Source organism: Chinchilla lanigera, unplaced genomic scaffold (assembly GCF_000276665.1).
Source record: "Chinchilla lanigera isolate Chin_1 unplaced genomic scaffold, ChiLan1.0 scaffold00016, whole genome shotgun sequence".
In the NCBI taxonomy this organism is placed as follows: domain Eukaryota; kingdom Metazoa; phylum Chordata; class Mammalia; order Rodentia; family Chinchillidae; genus Chinchilla; species Chinchilla lanigera.
Genome location: NW_004955417.1, coordinates 23249 through 43003, shown reverse-complemented (window position 1 = coordinate 43003; position 19755 = coordinate 23249). Strand labels below are relative to the sequence as shown.

General features: G+C 38.2%; 2 protein-coding genes across 4 annotated transcripts in view; both read left to right on the top strand.

The window, feature by feature from the left end:
• Slc10a5 (solute carrier family 10, member 5) overlaps positions 1-2748 on the top strand; it is an 8403-nt gene extending 5655 nt beyond the window's left edge. Inside the window, exon 2 of the mRNA XM_005381715.1 lies at positions 2102-2748. Within this exon, the coding sequence (XP_005381772.1) occupies positions 2102-2199 (98 nt within the window). The 3' untranslated portion in view covers positions 2200-2748. The remainder of the gene's footprint in view (positions 1-2101) is intronic.
• Positions 2749-2875: 127 nt separating this feature from the next.
• The window catches only part of Impa1 (inositol(myo)-1(or 4)-monophosphatase 1), a 26015-nt gene continuing 9135 nt past the window's right edge, over positions 2876-19755 (top strand). The window contains exons 1-8 of one of the 3 annotated variants that reach the window (XM_013512814.1): positions 2876-2963; positions 6124-6186; positions 6544-6677; positions 8508-8612; positions 10372-10417; positions 12677-12785; positions 14053-14157; positions 16278-16386. In XM_013512814.1, the coding sequence (XP_013368268.1) occupies positions 6124-6186; positions 6544-6677; positions 8508-8612; positions 10372-10417; positions 12677-12785; positions 14053-14157; positions 16278-16386 (671 nt within the window). In that variant the 5' untranslated portion in view covers positions 2876-2963. Of the gene's footprint in view, positions 2964-6120; positions 6187-6543; positions 6678-8507; positions 8613-10371; positions 10418-12676; positions 12786-14052; positions 14158-16277; positions 16387-19755 lie in introns of all 3 variants that reach the window. The other 2 variants (XM_013512813.1, XM_005381716.2) reach the window with 2 other exon arrangements.

Below are 19755 nucleotides of genomic sequence, written 5' to 3'. Positions count from 1 at the left end.
TTTACAAAATAGCAAAAGAACAATACAAACAACACAGAGTTACAAAGTGGTAGGAAATTAACAATGCTTGTTGTATTACATATTGATATCTTCAAAGTGGTTTCTCATGAAAACAGATAGAGACATGCAATATTGATCAATCAAGGACCCTTTAACTTTCTTTCAGCAAAGAAACAGAAGACAGTAGATCAACTATGTTAACTATCCTGTATATACACACATACAAAATTTCTGCTTCTTTCCTCTTTTCCCACATCCCAGTTGCCCTTTACCCTTGAACGTTTTCCTTTCATTTCACAATGTCTATCATACCTCCAAGTTTTTATTAACTCTTTCAGGTTTTACACTAGTGAGACAATGTTGTGTTTGCACATGCAGATCTGATTTATTTCACTTATGAGTATGTTCTCTAGTTGTGACCATTTACCTATAAAAGCCTCGACTTTATCTTTCTTTATAACTGAGTAATATTCCATTATATAAAAGTGTTAAATCAAAATTCTTGAGACCAAAAGAGCTCAAAAGGAAAGGATTTATGGAGCCACTCATTATAGCTGCTAGACAGAAAGAAAACACTGGTTCTGGGACATGTTCCCTAAGCTACTAGAAGCAAGGTTAAAGAGCAATGGGAAGAATGTCCACTAGACTCAAAAAGCTAAAGCATTTTATAATGAAAATTTGGAGAAAAAAAAGTGTATAAACTTACACTGAACCTACATAGACTACAGGCAAGAGGGCAGGGCAATGTAAAACAGGCAAAGTTTGGGACAAGGAGAAGGATAATGCTTGAGAAGACACACTTGCTCCTGGAATGGTTGGGCTTGTAAGAAGAATGCCACAGTGCCTTTTTGGTACCAGGAATCAAACTCAAGACCTTGCACTTGTCAGGCAGGTATGTGTGCCACTGAGCTATACATCCAGTCCCTGGGCAATGCCTTAACTGCAGACCTCACGGGTTTTAGCATTTGTTTAGGAATATGGAGTCATTTTATGGCTTTGTTTGTTTGTGTTTGTATTGTTTCCATCTCAGAGTTTTTCTCTTATGTATTGAGGTCTCTGCCAGTCATATGAACTCCTTTCCCAGAGCTCAACCAAGATCTTTTGGACTGTGTAGTACCTGTTCGCAATGCTTCTACAATGGAGTCTGAATACCAGACTCCCCCCCTGTGCACTGGCAGATTTATCACTTCACTTTCCAAAAGCATTTGCAAGCACAGTGATCCATTTGGCCAGAAAAAACCAAACCAAACCAAACCAAACTAACATAACTCCAACTTATGTTGTACATGACATGAGGTACATGACAATAACTGTGCTGTGGTAGCTGAGGCCTCTACACAAAAGTGATTTTCTGCTCATCTTATGTGGGAAGCTGGAAATGTTTTTAATTTGAAAGAATAAGATAGTTGATCCTTTATCTAGCTAAAATTACTCACACTGCCTTTAGCAGTTTTGCCAAATCAGTGGGATCATTTTTACTCAAAAAAGATTTAAAGAGGACTCTGATATTTCTGTAAATGTCTGGAAATTTTCATTTGGTTAGATGTCAATACTACTGAGGATGTATTTGGCAATACATTTTTATTTTAACATGATTCATAATGAGGAACCAAAAAGTAGTTTCTAATGCCTTTAAAATCAAGAAACTAAATGTGTCACTTGATAGGCAAACAGAAGTATCCAAATCAGACTTTCTGTATTGTTTGGTTTTTCTTTTTTTCCTTTACTGAAGATTGAATCTGGGGTGCTCTAAAACTGAACTACAAGCCCATTCTTTTCTATATATATTTTTTCTTTTCTATATTTTTTTATTTTGAGACAACATCTATGCACAACCCTCCTACTTCACTCTCCCGAGTAGCTGGAATTACAAGTGTGTGCTACCATGCCCAACCCAAATCAGATTCTTCATCATTTTCAGAAAAATGTAGGTAAGTTTCTAGCTCTCTGTGAAGTTTGAGCATTAGGTCCACCATTCACATCTTTTGCCTCTGAGATGTGTTTCACACTGGTGACAGCACCTTGTCTTCTGATTAAAGGAAACAATCATTTCAGCAGTAAGGCACTAAATAATCCACTTTTCTTGTCCTGTTGTGGATAGGACACCTCACCTCTGTTCTGGATTTTGGACATTATGGTAATACACATGTTATGGTGCCAGATCTGCGAAGAGTAAACATTTTAAGGGCTATAGAGTAGTCCTGTGTCTTATGCAATGCAACCTTTTGCACCATGTATATTCCTGCCGTGTGGACTTTGGAGACATGTTCAATCCATTCTCTACTCTCACAGAGGATAAATCACTTAACTTCTCTGAGCCTTCAGTCTCATGTTTCTGATGAAGTAAATCATATCTTCTTCATGGAACTGTTGCAACGTTTAAGCTAAACAATGCACACGAAAACACAATTGCCTGAAGCGCTTCAAGTCAATAAATAAGAACTAAATGAATTATGAAGAACAGGAGCTGTTGGGGCTGGTTATCTTTTTTTTTCTTTTTTAAATCTGCCATAGATTTACCTGGTACTGGTTCAGCAAATTAGTCCTGCATAACCGGAGTCATAAACCCAATTTACGTTTTGTCAAATTGTAAGTACTATGGAATAAATGCGAGAAAGGGAAATCGGAAAAGGGCACAAATGAAAGAAAGAAGGGGTGAGCAAAATGGAAAAGAAAGGCATCCTTGGAGAAGGACAAGCAAGATAAAAGAAGTTAGAAGAACCAGAGATTAAGAAAAGGATATGCAGGGTCTGGCAAGTCAAGTTCAATCAGGAGCTAGGAGAAGCTCGCCTTGGAGGCAGCTCCCCGTGAGCTCCTGTCGTGGGCGGGGCCTCAGGGAACTCGCGCCTCTCCCGAAGGCTTTGTGGAGGCGGGACTTCCTGTCGGCGGGCCCTCCACGTCCGGAGGGATTGATCTTCGGGTATCACTGGCTGCTGAGCGAGCGGGACGTCCTCCAAACCGAGGTGAGGCCGGCTTTATTCTGTCTATTCCTCACCGCCGTCGGGCGGGTTCGGCGGGCGCGAGGGGCTCAGGAGGCGCATGCCGGGCGGAGGCCGCGGCGGGGCGACCTCTGTGCCGCGAGGTCCCCGGGGCCGCGCCCGGCGACACGAGAAGCAGCCTCAGCCTTCTTGCAGCAGTTTCACCCTCGCGAATTTACTTAACCCCGGAGGCACCTTATTTAGTAATTGCCAAATGTGCATTTTACCGACCCAAGGAAGCTCAGAGAGACTCGGCTGATGCCCGGGGCCTAAAGTGGCAGTGTCTGCGGTGGGACAGGACCCCAGGTCCCGTGCTATCCTGGGGGCGGGTGATAGAGAGTGGCATGACTTCCCCCATGCGAAGGCTGGCCAGGACCAAAACATTTGGAAAGGTTTCAGGATTTATAGCTTTGGAAAAGAGCAGTATCATAAAATATAGGCATTTGTATACCAGTGTTCTTGAGACCACAAAAATCTCTGAAATAAAAGGATTTACTAAGTCATTTACAGATACTAACGAGAGAAAGAACCAGAAAAGAACCGGGGCAAGTTTCCCAAAACTGCCAGCAGCAAGGGGAGGTAACATTTGGACAAGCATAACTGAGATGTAAAGCTGAAAGAATTTTTAGGTTTCAACATAAACAGTCTTTTGCTGGCTTCACACCCCTACTTGGAAACTGCTACTAATGAACTTCTTTGACCTCATCTCTCTGGCTCTTGTAATTAATCTTAGGACTTAACATAATTTCTATTAACCCCCTTTCTCAAGAAATGTATTCAAAACTGGTTAAGAACATACAGCATGCCCACAAATGGCTAAAATATAGGAAGACTTTGCTGAGTGTTCTAAAAGTAATTACAAGCTTTATGGGTTCTTCCAGGCCAAGGCTCAAGGCTCCAGGAATGCCATTCAGACTCAGAACCTCGCTTGCTGTCTATTCAGATGACTTACATATTTATATCTGTGGGCCTTACCCCTTCTCTGAACTCAAGACCCATCTATATTTTGCTTCCTAATTGGCATCGCCTTTTGATTTTACACAGTGCTCCTCTCCCAGTAATTAAAGTTTTGATCTTTGCATCTCCTACCCAAATTGGAAGCTTCACTTCATTTGCTTCCTTTTTCAGTGGATGTCATTATTCATTCAGTTCCTGAAGTAGAAACCTGGTCATCATTCATCTCTTCCTCATCCTCTTACCTATGTGCACTCTGTTGCCAAGTACCCCTCGTTTTATCTTCTGAAGTAGATACCTCAACTGTCACAGTCTCTTGGCCTACATAACACCCTCTCTGGTTTAAGCTAGCCTTTGGGTCTCATCTGTAGTATTGCATTCCAAATCTAAGTTTCCTAAGCTGTCTGCTTACACCCACTGTGCTGTTCCCTCCGCCTTCCAGTCATTCCATTGGGTGTAAGGCCTTGTAAAGGGTGATTCTTACTGCTTCCCACAGCTTTGCCCTGCTCCATTTCCACTGATCTCTGAGCCATCATGTTTGGGTCTTTCCAATACCAAGCACTCTACAGTTGAGTTTCTGATTTTTTCCTTCACATCTTGATTCAGTCATGTCATCAAGGAAACCTTACCCCATCCTGAATCAAGTCAAAGTTCCCCTGCTACATCTTTCTCATTGCATTGCTCCTGTGTAACCTTATAACATTTTTGGCTTTTGGAGTAGTCTGATTTTTTTTCTTCCTCTTAACATCTGATTCCCCCCAAAAAAGTAAGTGCAAGTGGGACCTGGTTTTCCTCACCATGGTGCTGTGTACAGCATATGATAAGTATTCAGCCACTCTCTATTGAATGATTAAACAATTTCTGGCTGGGGAATCCCATAAGCAAAGGTAACTTTTGAAGCAGGCCTTGAAGAATTGGTAGGAGTGATTCAGTGCTATAAGCAGATGGAGTGTGAGTGGCTTGAGCAGAGTATCTGATGAGGAAGCACACACAGCCCAAGAACTTCAAGTTCTGCTAAGAGGAAAAGAGTGGCATGGAACAGGAAAAAAAAAGGTTGGGAAACCATTCTTGAAGAGATGAGAATTGCTGTGTCTGTAACTCAAAAGTAGTTTCCTTTTAAAAATTACCTAAATGCTTGCATCACGAAGAAAAAGCAATCAGCAGAAACTTGCCTTCCACTGTGCTTCTCTCCCCTTTCCTATGGTGTGCACAATAGTAGAGGAATTTCTGAACAGTCTTTCAAGATGAAATGCTGTCAGTTATTCTCAGTTGAAAAGGAGACAGCATGAGGGTTGCTCTGGATACAACAGCTGAAATATTTCTCCGTGCTGTGTACAAATTTTAGAGTGTGGTCAGAACAGAAGTGAGTCAAGAGAAGTGAGTGGAAAGCTGGACACGTCTGAATACACAACTAAGTTGTTTCCCCCGCCTCTGAAATTCAGGGAAGCCCTCAGAACATCGTAGTAGAAATATCAGTTGACCTTAAAGTCAGCATAGAGTTCCGAAATCTGTGTTATTTGTCTATATCACATTGGGCAAATTATTGTTCACCCTCGAACCTTAATGTCTTCATCTTTTTTTTTTTTTGGTTTTTCTCTGGTACTGGGAACCGAACTCACGACCTTGCGCTTGCCAGGCAGGTACTTTTGCCGCTGAGCTAAATCCCCAGCCCCAATGTCTTCATCTTTAAAAGCTTATTTTAAAAAAGTTACATGTGGTGCACCTGCCTGGCACTCAGTATGTGTACCTTTTGCTCCTTCCCTGCATAGTTTCTCCTTTTGTATTCCCAGTGTCTTTTTTCTTATTTTCACTTTAATTGCTACCCAACCATATGCAATACCTGTCTTTTAAATCCTTCTTGTCCTTTCTTCCTTGTTCCCCAAACCGATGCATTTTTGTTTGTTTTTTATGCGATGTGAGATGGATTCTATGGGAGACAGTTTCACAGAATGTTTTTACTGTGCAAAAGGTTTCTGCGGTACAAGTGAATGATATATTAGGTTGAATTTTTTTTACTGCATCTATGAGTAACTCGAGAAAAAAGATTAAACACTAAAATAGGGGAGGGGGTGAATCTTGAAATAATAGTCTGTTGCTAATTGAGATGTTTTTGTGAATTAAGTATTCTATAATTAAGACTTTGAGAGATTCTAACTTCTTTGTGCTTGTATGTGTTAAATATACTCAGAAGATGGCTGATCCTTGGCAGGAATGCATGGATTACGCAGTAACGATAGCAAGACAAGCTGGAGAGGTAAGAACTAAAGTGTTCTCAGCCAGGATGTGATGGGTATAGAGTGTGCAATTAAGTATACATTTGATTAATCTACATATGTTTTCATTTCAGTAGAACTTTAACTAGAGTGAATATTTCAATTTTATATCATTAAAGATTTTATGGTGACAGTTGTGAATCCAAATAGAATATAATATGTGATTTTTGTGTCTAGAAGGACATAACCAATAAGGCTTATTTTATAAGACATAAGAAATTTTTATGACTAACATTTAAGACAGATTGAATGTCTTAAATCGTTTGTATGTTTTGTCTTTTTGTTTGCTTTAAAATACCTTATACCTGTTCTGTTTGCTTACCAAAAAAACATCTTAGGTGATTCGTGAAGCTCTAAAACAAAAAATGAACGTAATGATTAAAAGTTCTCCAGCTGATTTGGTAACTGCGACTGACCAAAAAGTTGAAAAAATGCTTATCTCTTCCATAAAGAAGAAGTATCCATCTCACAGGTATTTCTTGCATCAATTTCAAATGATAAAATTAAGCCTACATTAGGGTAAAGTTTTGATTCCAGATACAGAACTTTATTTGAGTTAACTTAAACTGAGAGGGAATTTGTTTTGAGGATGTTGGGTAGCTCTGGACCACTTGAGGGAGGAAGTCTTACCTAGAGGTGACACAGGAGCCATTGCTTAGGATGGTGCTGGTGGCCTTGCTCTTGACTGATAGCTTTAAATACTAACAGCCAGGCACGGTAGCACGTGCCTGTAATCCCAGCACCTAGGAAGCTGAGGCAGGAGGATTGTCGTGAGTTCGAAGCCAGCCAGGGCTGCATAGGGAGTTCAGCGCTAGTCTGAATTACATATCAAAACCTTATCTCAAAAAAATCAAAACAAACTCTTCTAGCCAAGCTATATCTTTAATCTCATTAGTTTAAGATTACAAATCCGGGGCAGGAACATGTTACTGAGCCCAGTGGTTTGCCTATGCTTAAGGTACCAGGGATCAGAGAAGAATAAATGTTTGGATTCTTCCATAATAAGAGGAATGTTTGGATGCTGGCAAGGCATGTTTCAAAAGTTTAGTTATATTCACTGTATTGCAGGCTTTTTAATGTGGCAGAGTAGAGGTAGTTTTAAGGAGTTGGGGAGCAAATCCTAAAATTAGGGCGCTCTCACAGGTACAGAAATACGGCCATCATTTTGAAGTGTTAGCACTGCCATTCTGTACTTCCTCCTTGTAGTGCCATTGCAAATTCCTGGTCTTTTAGCCATTGAAAAGAAAAGATGTGGCTAAATATACTTCCTCCCAATAAAAAGGTCTGCAGCTAAGAGAAAAAGATGGAAAAAAAAACATGAAAAATGACGAATACAGTTTATTGTTGAATAATGGAAAATAAAATACGAAGTTAAAAACCAGTGAACTCAGACACCACTGTTGTGATTTATGTAGAATTTATAGCATGTTTTAGCAAGATATGTACACAGAGTCATTTTGGTGGATGATTATTTGCTTTCTCATTAATTTATTTGGTGTTCTCTCTATTAGTTATCTTTTATTGCAAAGCAAATTGCCCTAAAAACCTAGAGCTCTAGACTACAAACTATTATTATGTCACTGTTTCACTGGAATGGGAATACTAGAGTCATGCAGCTGCATGGTTATGGCCAACGTCTCTCAAAGGAGTTACAGTCAGACTGTCTGTCAGTCACAGCTGCAGTCATCTCAGGGCTTGACTTGGGCTGAAGGGACTGTTCATTTTTGTGATTGTTGGCAACTTCATTTCCTTGTGGGTTTTCTGCTGGCAGCTTCCTGCTGTTCCTCACGGGGGCCTCTTACCCTCCTCACAGCATGAGCCAGGGAAGGAGAAAGAGAACAAGATAAAAACCATGGGGCTATTTTTTGGGAATTAGTCTCCAGAACTACACACTGTCACTTCCACTTCCTGTTATTGGTTAGAAATAAATCATTGTGTCCAGCAGACACTCCCAAACAAGGGCTACTAGGCTCCGTATTTTGAGAAGGAGTATGCCAAGAGCTTGTTTCCCACACTTCCTTAATGACTTCTCATCTGTGGTAAATGTGCTTTTCAGGTCCATATGTGTGCACACTCATATGTGCCATTAGTTGCCCTGGTGTTAAAACTTTTCATATGCTTTTGCTCTGGGAGAAATAAAATAAACCTTTATCACTTACATTGATTTCTACAGAAGAAAAAAGGAGAAAAATAGAGTACCAACTTTGATTATGTTTTATAGTAGACTCTGTAGCTAAGAAAATGTCACAGTTTGAAGTGGTTGAAAGCAATGTAGAGATTAATTTGTCTTTCTTGTTTTTAGTTTCATTGGTGAGGAATCTGTGGCTGCTGGGGAAAAATGTGTCTTAACTGACAGCCCCACATGGATCATTGACCCTATTGATGGAACAACTAACTTTGTACATAGGTATGTTTCTAAAGTTTTAATGTAATTGCTGTTTATTAACTGGATAGACCTTTAGAGGACTCTATTCAGGAACATTTACATTTTAAGGAATTGTATAATTTACACTTCTTTATGTCTCAGAATGTGCATATAAAATGTTAATAGTAGAACAAAACTTACTTTGCTGAAGACCTTATGTCACATAAGGAGGAAGTAAAGAGAGTAATGTTTTGGGCTTGTCTTATGTTGTAAAGTGCACCATTCTTTTTCTAACTGTAGTAGAAAAATGTAAGGAAGCAACATAAATGCTTTGAGATTAATATGAAACTAATGAGGTCACTAGAGGAGCGTTGTCTATATAAGATAAATTTCCTCTAGGAGAAAAGTGTTAAAGATTATTTAGGTTTTAGGATCAACAGACTTGGACTTGAATATTGATACATCTTTTATTGGCTTTGTGACCTTAGGCAAATTAATGAGTCTTTGAAACCTCAGTTTTAAAAATATATATAAAATGGCCATATTAGTGGTACCTGCCTCATATAATTATTTATTGTTGGGACTCCCTGAGTAGTACATTTATATAAGAACTTAATGCCTGACACAGAGTGAGTATATTATAACTCATTGTATTATCACTAAAAGAAAACCTGATGAAGTTGCTGGTGAGCGTTAGTTTGTACCTAATTTGAGGAAATTGAATATAGATGTTGTATTTGAACTTGAGATGTAGCTGTGTGTATTTGTGCTTCATATAGAATCATTAAGGTCTATGAAACTAAGATGTAGAATCTGTATATGGAGGAATGTTATGTATTTTAAATGTTGAAAGTAGCTGATGATATATTGTAATATTAAAAGTTAAAACAATATGTGCAGTGATTCTGTTTTGTTAAATGAAAACCTCAAATATTAAATCCTTAAGAGTTTTTATTTTAAGTAGTTATGTTAAACTTTTTTTTCCTTCGATATAATTCTCGTGAGTCAGAATTTAAAACTGTTCAAGCTGTCATGCAGTCATAGAAATCACTGTGGCTGCAAATTTCTTTTTAAATATGTAAAGCTCCAAGTTTGGTGTTGTAGTGGAGACAAGTAACAATTTTTTCTGTTCCTGGGTATACCATAGGACTAAGCTACAGTATGAGGAAATAAACAGAAAAAGGAGTACTAAGAATCCATGATCAATTTCAAACATTTTTCAATTTATTGATTTTTTGTTTGTTTTGGGTATTTTTGCAGTATTGGTGATAAACCTGGGGCCTGTTCTCTGACCGATTTCCTGACTTCTTTTTTACTTTTTCGTTTGAGACAGTGTCTCCCTAAGTCATTAAGGTACCCAGGCCAAGTTTAAACTTGTGACCTTCCTACCTCAACCTCCCAGAGTACACCAACTGACTCATTTTTATTTAAAAAAATTTTTTTATGTGGTTATATTCATAACATTTGACATTAAACAGATAAAAGAACATGCAGTACAAAATATACTTCCCTCTTCTCTTCCTCAGTTTCTGGAAGTGACCATTGTTAATCAGTTTCTTGAAAATCCTTTCAGACATGTCACTCCTATAGAATTACCCTGCACATAGGAATTGTGTTATATATACTACTTCCTCCTTTCCTTCCCCTTACACATACTATAAGCACTACTATGTTTTACTTTGTTAGGGGAGGAGGGGTGAGACTAAATATGAAAACTTCGGGAAGCAGTTATAAAAAGATGAATTTTGCTGAAATTAAGTTCTGTCTTGGTAAATTTTTGGGTTTTGTCTCTTTTTTAAAGATTTCCTTTTGTAGCTGTTTCCATTGGCTTTGTTGTAGATAAAAAGGTATGTTGTTTTAAATGTATGATTTATAAAGTGCTTTGCTGTCATTTTCTGAGAAAGAGTAAATGTTTCTATAATAGATTTAGATTTGTCTCTATATTCAAATTCATATACATTATTTTGAATGCAGTGTTTTCTGAGAAGCAGGAATTATAAGGAGAAAATACACACAAGAAATGAAATACAACTCAATACTTAATCATTATTACTTATGTAATAGAGTCACATGTGATAGGAATTAGTGTGATCTAAAATACTTTCTGAAAGAGGTGGATTTGAGCTAGTCATGTTTTAATAGTGCCAGTGAAGATAGGCATTCAAAGAGCAGGAAGTGACAGAATCCAAAGTATTGTTGGAAAATGCAGAGTACTTTTAGGAACTTAAATATAATTGAATACTTATATCTAAAGCACAGTAGAGTAGAATCATTTGAATGCACTTCCCTCTATTTGGCTATGTGGTTAGCCAAATAGTGAAGGATGTTTACTAATATCTTATACTCCTGTCTCGAAGGGGCTTATGATGTCTTTTACCAGTATATGAGCAAAACAATTAAAAAATAACTGACAAGAACACAAATTACACTTCAGTTCATGAAGGCTTTACTATATCACTGTATTTTTAGTGAGCACATCCAAAAGGAGCTACGTGAACATTTAGCATGTAATCAGCCTATGTTATATGCTGTGCCTTCCAGTGAAGGTGTAGTTGAGTGAAAAGTCAGTTGTGTGAACAGGTAAGCATAGCATGTGGTGGAGCCATGAAAAAAATACTGTAGAATACATAAGAGGATATAAACAATTCTGCCAATAGTGAGTTGGGGAAATCTTCATAATAGAAGGAGTTATATGAGTTGGCGCTTAGAAAATTAGGGTTTGCCCAGTAAACAAGTAGAAAAGGAAAGCATTTTAATAAGAAAGAACATTTGAAAAAGTAATTTTGGTTTTGGTCATTTTGAATGAGGTGTGTGGAAGACTAGGGTCCAGAGCATAGGTTCTTAACTGTAATGATAGGGTAGATGGAAGCCAGAATTATTAGTGGTTGTTGGATTTGTGGACTGGAAAGGACTAACCTGTAAGAATATAGAAAGGAAGGGGGAATAGGAAGCAATAGAAGAAGGGAAAGAAGCCCAAGATATGCAAATTTTAAGCACTAGACAGAGAAAAAGGTTCAAACATAATGATACTGAGATGGACTTGTGAGTGAAGTACAACAAAGACAGGACAGCCAGAAACATGGAGGTATCATATTACATTTAGTCAGTAAGATTTAACTGATGCTGTTTGTCTAGGAGTGTCAGAAGAATGTGTGGTCAGGGCTGAATCCAAATTTAACAAAACGAGATTAAGAGATGGAAAGTGTAGAGTACTCTTTGATAGTGAAGAGGAAAAGAGTTTTTACAGTGTCTTTGATTGTGTTACATAATAACAGCTGAGACTGGGTAATTTGTAATGAACAGAAATGTGTTGGCTCACAGTTCTGGACACTGGAAAGTTTAAAGTCAAGGCACCAGTAGGTTTAGTGCCTTTTGAGCCCATTGTCTTCCAGGATGGCTTTTTTGTGCTATATCCTCCAAAAGGGAAAAAAAGCTGAATCTTCCTCTCCCTCCTCTCAGAGGCAGAAGGCAGAAGGGGCTAAGAGGGCACAATCCTGGAAACCTAAAGGCAGTAAACCCACCCATCACCTCTTAAAGGCCCCATCTCCCAATGCCATCACATTGACAGTTAAATTTCAACATGTGTTGGAGGGGACAGACATTTAAACCATAGCAGTAAGGGAGGGAGGAACTTTTGTTTTGTTTTGTTTTGTTTTTTGCAGTACAGGGGATCGAAGTCACGACCCTGTGCTTGCCAGGCAGGTGCTTAAGCCACTGAGCTGTATCCCCAGCAGGGAGGGAGGAACATGATGAGAAGGTTCCAGAAGAGAAGTCTAAGAGGAAAGGAATCCATTGAAGAGGTTTTTCAGGGAATGGGTGGGACAGTAGTGTTCATTTTAATGGGAATGCAATCTTTCTGTGAGGTTCGAGTGGAGAGGTAAGGTGGGTGCTGTAAGTCTAGAAGCAGGTGCGAGGAAACTCAAGGATTGTAGTCTGATAACTTCTTCTGTTTAGGCTGGAAATAAACATTTTATGTATCCCACAGTTTAGCCATTTGAATACACTGTCAGTATACTATGTTTTGTTATATATTGTTAGAAAAAAATGTTGATTTAATGAAGAACAATACTCAGGTTTGGTAAAGGAAACTTGTTTTTCCTCTGCAGATGGAATTTGGAGTTGTGTACAGTTGTGTGGAAGATAAGATGTATACTGGCCGGAAAGGAAAAGGTGCCTTTTGTAATGGCCAAAAACTACAGGTTTCAAAGGAAGATGGTATGTGTGTCCTCCAAATTTTGGTAGAATTGGTATTGTAGACTCATATTTTATAGCTTCTTATTGTTAACATGGAGTTCTGCAAATACTGAATGATTCATAAATTGTGCTGTTTTTCTTATTTGGGTATTTTAACTTCAGTTTTGAATGCAATAATGGAAGCAGGGAAAACAAATGAAGAGCAAATACATTTCTAGCTCAATATTATCTTGGTGATGGAGATAAGAGGTTGAATAAGAGTGGCTTCATACCTCCATGGTTTATTGTTTTAGCTGTAGCATCTCAAATTCTTCATAGAATTCCTCTGATCTGATGCCATTTTAGACCAAACATTAAACAATAATTTGAAAGAATGTTAAAGCTGAGAATCATTAAAAATGATAGATACACAGTTATCCATCCATATCCGCAGATTGGTTGCAAGACGCCTTGGTGATACCAGAATCCATGTGTGTCCAAGTACCTTACATAAAATGATAACTATATTTGCATATAAGATGCCCACATACTCCTATATACTACTTTAAATCACTTCTAGGTTATTAGTAATCTCTAATACAGTGTACATGCTATGTAAATAATTGTTACATAATGCTTAGGAAACAGTGGCAATGAAAAAGGTCTGTAAACATTCAGTAGAGGTACAGTTATGGGGAGGTTTTTTTTTTAAAATTTTTTATTTTAAAGAGTAAAAGAAGGATAACATAATAATGGGGGGCTTACCAAATTACAAAGTGATAGGAAATTATCAATGGTTACTGTTTTACATATTGTTATCTACAAGATAGTTTCTCAGGAAAACAAATAGACAAATAATAGTGAGTTACAGACAAAAGGGGTAGGAGATTATCAATAGTTGTACTATACTTTGGTATCTTCAAAGTGGCTTCTAAAGAAAATAAATAGAGCTATACATGAGTGACCAATTGAATAATCATTAACTATTCTCAATGGTTGTTGTAGGAAAAACATAATAATAAACATACATCCATTTACAAAATAGGATAGGAACAATACAAACATTACACAGTTATGGATAGATTAGTAGGAAAATATCAATGGCTGCTGTAATACATGGTGGTATCTTCAAAGTAGTTTCTCAGGAAGACAGATACACAAGAAGCATCTAACAAGTGGTTACAGCCTAAGGGTTGTGAAAAATAGTGTATTACCTCCTCACCAGTGACTCCTTTCACTGAGGTATGACATCTGGAAGAAGGCCAGGATTGAAAAGGACTGAGAGACTTGCACCTGTGTTTTGCAACAGGCTGTTTTCTTGTTGTGATTACCTGGGGCTCCTCCATGCAGATGATAGTTTGGCGAGAAGAAGGCAGAGTATGCTCCGGCCCCCTCATTCCTGTTGGACTAACTGGTAGGATGGATCCGAGCTCTGGGGCTTCTACTTCAGAGGGCAGACCGATCTCCAGTGGTCACCTTTGCATTCAGGACATGGCCCAGGGGGCCTCTTAGGGCAGTTCCTCTTGAGGTGGCCTGGCTTTTAACAGTGGTAGCAGATGAATGCAGTTGTCGAGTTCTTCTTGGAGCCCCGGGAATCAGACTTAGGGTCTGTTTCTCTTAGTGCTGCAGCAAAAGCAGCTGCTTTTGCTCAGTCCCTTTGTTTTCTCTCCTTGGCCTCCTCCTCATCATGGCTATAGCATACTGAGGAGGCAATTCTTACTAACATCTCAAGTGAGCCATGTGGGGCGAAAGCCATTTTTTGTAGCTTTTTTCCTTCAGCCTCCCATTGCATTGGGACGCCACACCCGCTAGTGTTCTCTCCCTAACCGTCAGCAAAGGCAGTAGGAATCTTGCTGCAGACCTCCCCGGAACTCCAGGTGCTCCTCCACCGCAGCCTGTACTGTCAGGGAAAGAATGGCTTCCAGGGGATCTCCCCAGGTATTGCACAAGGTCCTCCTGGTTTCTAGCTTCTGAATGGTTCTTGTGACCCCGGTCCATTAGACCTTTGACTCTTTGAGCTTAGGCTGTATTCTCATGTTTTCTGAGTCCTTGTTCAGCAGCTGCTCCTCTGCTGACTCTGGACCTTTCTGGTTCTCAATGGCAGGGGCAAGAGTGACCTGTTGTGTGGCATGTATTCCCAGGGGTTTCTCCATGTCAGAATTATTCACCACGTTTGTGGGCAGGCCTCCGCAGCTGATGTGTGGTGGGCCAATTGTGTCATTGCTTCTCTGGGCCATAGTAGTTCTCAATTGCACTGCTGTGGCTGGCTTGAGGGCTGGCGTGTGCCAGTGCACGCTAGCGCATGGCTTCCAGGGCACTGGGGGCCCTCCTCCCAGGCGCCTGTGAGGCCAGGGGCTGGCCTAAGGGCCAGCACTCCCCGCCGTGTGGCTTCCCGGGTGCCGGGGGCCCTCCTCCCAGGTGCCTACGAGGCTGGGGGCTGGCCCAAGCGGGGAGGTATATTTTCAATTTGAGATTGGTTGAGTCAGTGGATGTGGAATCTTCAAATACAAAAACATTTTTGTATCATTTTTTTGTGAGCTAAATGATTGGCATCCAATGCGTGGCAGTTATTGAAATTTTGAGTTACTTTTCTTTGGGAAACCACATCCAACATTTCCCATAGTTTATAGTTTCAGATTCAAGTATAACAAGACTTTAAAAATACTTTCAGTCTGAGTTCAGAATCCTTCTAGCGTTTTAAAAATTTTCCCCTCCAATTTTAGAGCAGATTTTTAGTTTTTATTTTTGTTGAAGTCTAAGTCCACACAAATTGGACGATACATCCTATTTTTGAGATATCAATGTGTGAAAGAAAGTGCACCTTTGAACTGAAGGAATGTGATAGCTTTTCATAGAAACAGCTCTTTTACTTTGCATGATCATTTTTCGCTTTTTTGTTTTGTAGTGCTAGGAATTGAACCTGGGACCTCATGCATGCTCGACATTTACTCTGTCACTGAGCTACATCCTCAACCCTTATTTCCCACTTAATTTAATTGTATAGCAATTAAAAGTAGTACAACAGTTATAAACACACCAGGAACAAAGAGCTGATAAGTAAATGTCTTACCTGATGGGAGGAGATAAACAGGATGAAGAGATGAATTGTGGAGAGATTCAATTTTGATTATTCTAAAGGGGAATGGAAGGTACTAGATAATCTGTTACCTTAGTAAAATGGAGGTCAGATAAGAAAGATGCCACCTTAACTTTTGTTCTATTTCAAATCTGTACATAAATTCGTTATAGAACTTAACTTCTAATTTGTACTTTAAGAGATTTATTCATTTCTCACTAAAGGTATGCACACAGGCAAACTGGTTATATTCTGCACATTTTGGAGAGTAGTCTTAAAAAACATAACTTTTTGGTAATAAAATTATTACTTGAGGATAAATAAATTTTTAATACTTTAAAGTTTAGAAAAAAATTGATAAAACTAGAAAGAGGGATATAAATTACCTGTTTTATTTTGAATTAGATGTGTCAGATCTTTCTAGAATCTACTGTTTATTTAAAACATTTCTTTTCCAGATATTACCAAATCACTCTTGGTAACCGAGTTGGGATCTTCCAGAATACCAGAGACTGTAAGAGTCATTCTTTCTAATATGGAAAAGCTTTTTGCCATTCCCATTCATGGGTAAGCTCTTTTCTTACCTAAAGTTGTGTATAATTGAACTTTTTAAATGAATGAATTTCTTCTACAAATTAAATTATTAGCAGACATAGGCTCTGTACCATAGTACTAATTTTTTGATGTACTTTTGAAATTTTTTACTTGAAAATAAAAAATAACATCAAACGTAACAAGAACTGTCAAAATAAAATAGTACAAAAATAATAGTACACCTTTTTGTTGTTGTTGTTGTTGTTGGAGATTGAACCAGGACCTTTCCTATATTCCCACACACTGTTATTTGGATATAGTTTCTCACTCAGTTGCCCAGGTTGGACTTGAACTTGAGATGTTCATGCGTTAGACTCCCAGAGCAGTAGGACAGTAGTACACTTTTTAACATAAACGTATCTGTTAACATTTTACCGTATTCATTTTATCATTGTGTGTGTGAGTTTTCCCTGAATCATTTCAAAGTAAATTAATGCATCATTACTTTTTACTTCTAACTCCTTCACTTTTTACTCTCTACCATACTAGATCTATAGGAGGGTCAGACTAAGGTAGGATTTAAAGCACGTAGTAAAGATTTGATACATAGCTTTATTACTTGGTAATTGAATAATCTTATTGAATAATCCTATGATAATGTATACCACAGAAAAATGTGCTCTTGCTGACCATCATACCTTCCCTTGCTTGAGGGCCCATAATAATTCACCACAAGTAGACAGAAGCATAACTAGTAGCTAATGCTGTTGTTCTTCTAGCCTAGGATTCTACCCATGACTAAAATACGAAGGAATTGCTTGTAATAGGTCTTGAGATTTTCTAGAACATGAGCTATGAACTGTCACGGCATTCATCTTATTCTTCAAATTTTCCTTGTGTTTTCAGAATTGTTTATGTAAACCAAAGTGAGAACAAAGAGAATCACAATCTGGATAAATTCCTTAAACAAATAGAAGCAATCTAATAGGTTCCTGAGAAATGTTTATGAGACAGTAAGTTTGGGAGGTCAAATTCCCATGTGAGAAGGGAGGAAATATAGTTGTCTTTCCAACAACAAACAGCCACTAAAGTTACATTTTATTTATTGGGGAAAGAAATACCTGAAAATGGATTGTACTTGCTAGTTCTTTCCTAAATTTGATGTGTCATGAACACAGGCTGAAAAACTTCTTCCAAAGACATCATATCTTTCTAATTTTTAAAAAATTACTTTGGCAGGAAGGGTTTTCCTTTGTAGCTGCAGTAAAAAAAATAGCATGTAATTATTAATGTGCCTTTATTGTTATAAAAACTGAACTCTGAAACATGATGATCAGAACTCACTGCCTTGTTTCCAGAGGTTTAGTTAAAAAAAAGTTCAAGTAAAAACCATTTGAAAGAAACTTCCAGATATAATGACTCCTTTCTCCTGAATTAAAACATTCTCTTAACATAATTGCCATACAGTTATAAAACCAAGAGCTTAATATTTAAGCTAATTTTTTTCTTTTTTAAATAACGGAAACATTAGCAGACAGACAACCTTTTACAAAATAGCAAAAGAACAGTATACACAATACAGAGTTACAAACAAAGTGGTAGGAAATTAACATGCTTGTTGTATTACATATTGATATCTTCAAAGTGATTTCTCATGACAGCAAATAGAGACATGCAATATTGATCAATCAAGGACTTCTTAACAGTTTCTTTCAGCAAAGAAATAGAAGACGGTAGATCAACTATGTTAACTATTCTGTGTATACATACATACAAAATTTCTCCTTCTTTCCCTTCTCTTTTCCCACATCCCACTTGCCGTTTACCATTGACCATTTTCCTATCATTTCACAATGTCTATCATATCTCCGAGTTTATATTAACTCTTTCAGGTTTTACACTAGTGAGACAATGCTGTGCCTGGACATGCAGATCTGATTTATTTCACTTCTGAGTATGATCTCTAGTTGTGACCATTTACCTATAAAAGCCTTGAGTTTATCTTTCTTTATAGCTGAATAATATTCCATTATATAAAATTACCACAATTTTCTTATCCACCCTCGGTGGATGGACATTAGGGTTGCTTCCACAATTTAGCAATTACAAATTGTGCTGCTAGGAACTTAGGTGCACATATATCGCTGTGATATGACGTTTTTAGATCTTCTGGGAAAATACCCAGAAGGGGAATAGCTGGGTTGAATGGGACCTCTAGTCCTAGTATTCTGAGGAATCTCCAAGTGATTTCCACAGTGGTTTCCCCAGTCTGCATTCCCACAGCAGTGGAGAAGGGTTCCAATTTCTCCACAACCTCGTCAGCATTTGTTACTGGTTGATTTCTTAATGCTAGCCATTCTTACTGGGGTAAGGTGGAATCCCAGTGTTGTTTTAATTTGCATTTCTCAAGTGACTAATGATATTGAACATTTTCTCATGTCTTTATTTGCTGTTTGTATTTCCTTATCTGAGAAGTGTGTATTCATCTCTGATGCCCATTTTTGGATTGGGTCTTTGAATTTGGGGGGGCTGATATTTTTTAATTGTTTATATGTTCTAGATAGAAGCCCTTTGTCTGAGGGACAGTCAGCTAAAATTTTTTCCCAATTTGTGGGTTTTCTTTTTACTCTACTGGTGATTTCTTTAGATGTGCAGAAACTTTTCAATAGGATGAGATCCCAGTTGTTGATTCTTTGAAGTGTTTCCCATGTAGTTTGGTTTTTGTTTATGAATTCTCTGCCTACCCCTATGTCTTCAAGGTTATTATGTACTTTCTTTTCCAATAGATTTAGTGTTTCTGTTTTCATATTGAGATCTGTGATTCATTTTGACTTGAGTTGGGTGCATGGTGATAGGTTTGGGTCTATTTTTAGTCTGGCAGGTGGCAAGTGAATTTTTCCAGCATCATTTATTGAAGAGGCTATCATTCTTCCAGTGAGTTTGTTTTGCACCTTTATCAAAGATTAGGTGGCTGAGTGTGTTTTTGATTGTGCCTGTTTCTTCCAGTCTGTTCCATTGATCCTCAGGTGTGTTTCTTAGCCAGTACCATATTGATTTTATGACAGTAGCTTTGTAGTGTAATTTCAGGTCAGGGATTGTGATTCCACCTGACTTGTCCTTGTTGTCCAGGATTACTTTTGCTGTTCTGGGTCTCTTCTGGTTCAGATGAATTAAAGGCATGTTTTCTCGAGATCTGTGAGGTATGCTAATGGTAGTTTAATGGGAATTGCTTTGGATCTCTACAGCAATTTTGGGAGTATGGCCATTTTCACAATGTTGGTTCTCCTATCCATGAGCAAGGATATTTTTCAGTTTACTGAAATCCTCTTTGATCTCTTTTTTCAGAGTACTGTAGTTTTCATTGAAGAGATCTTTGACTTCTTTTGTTAGATGGATTCCTAA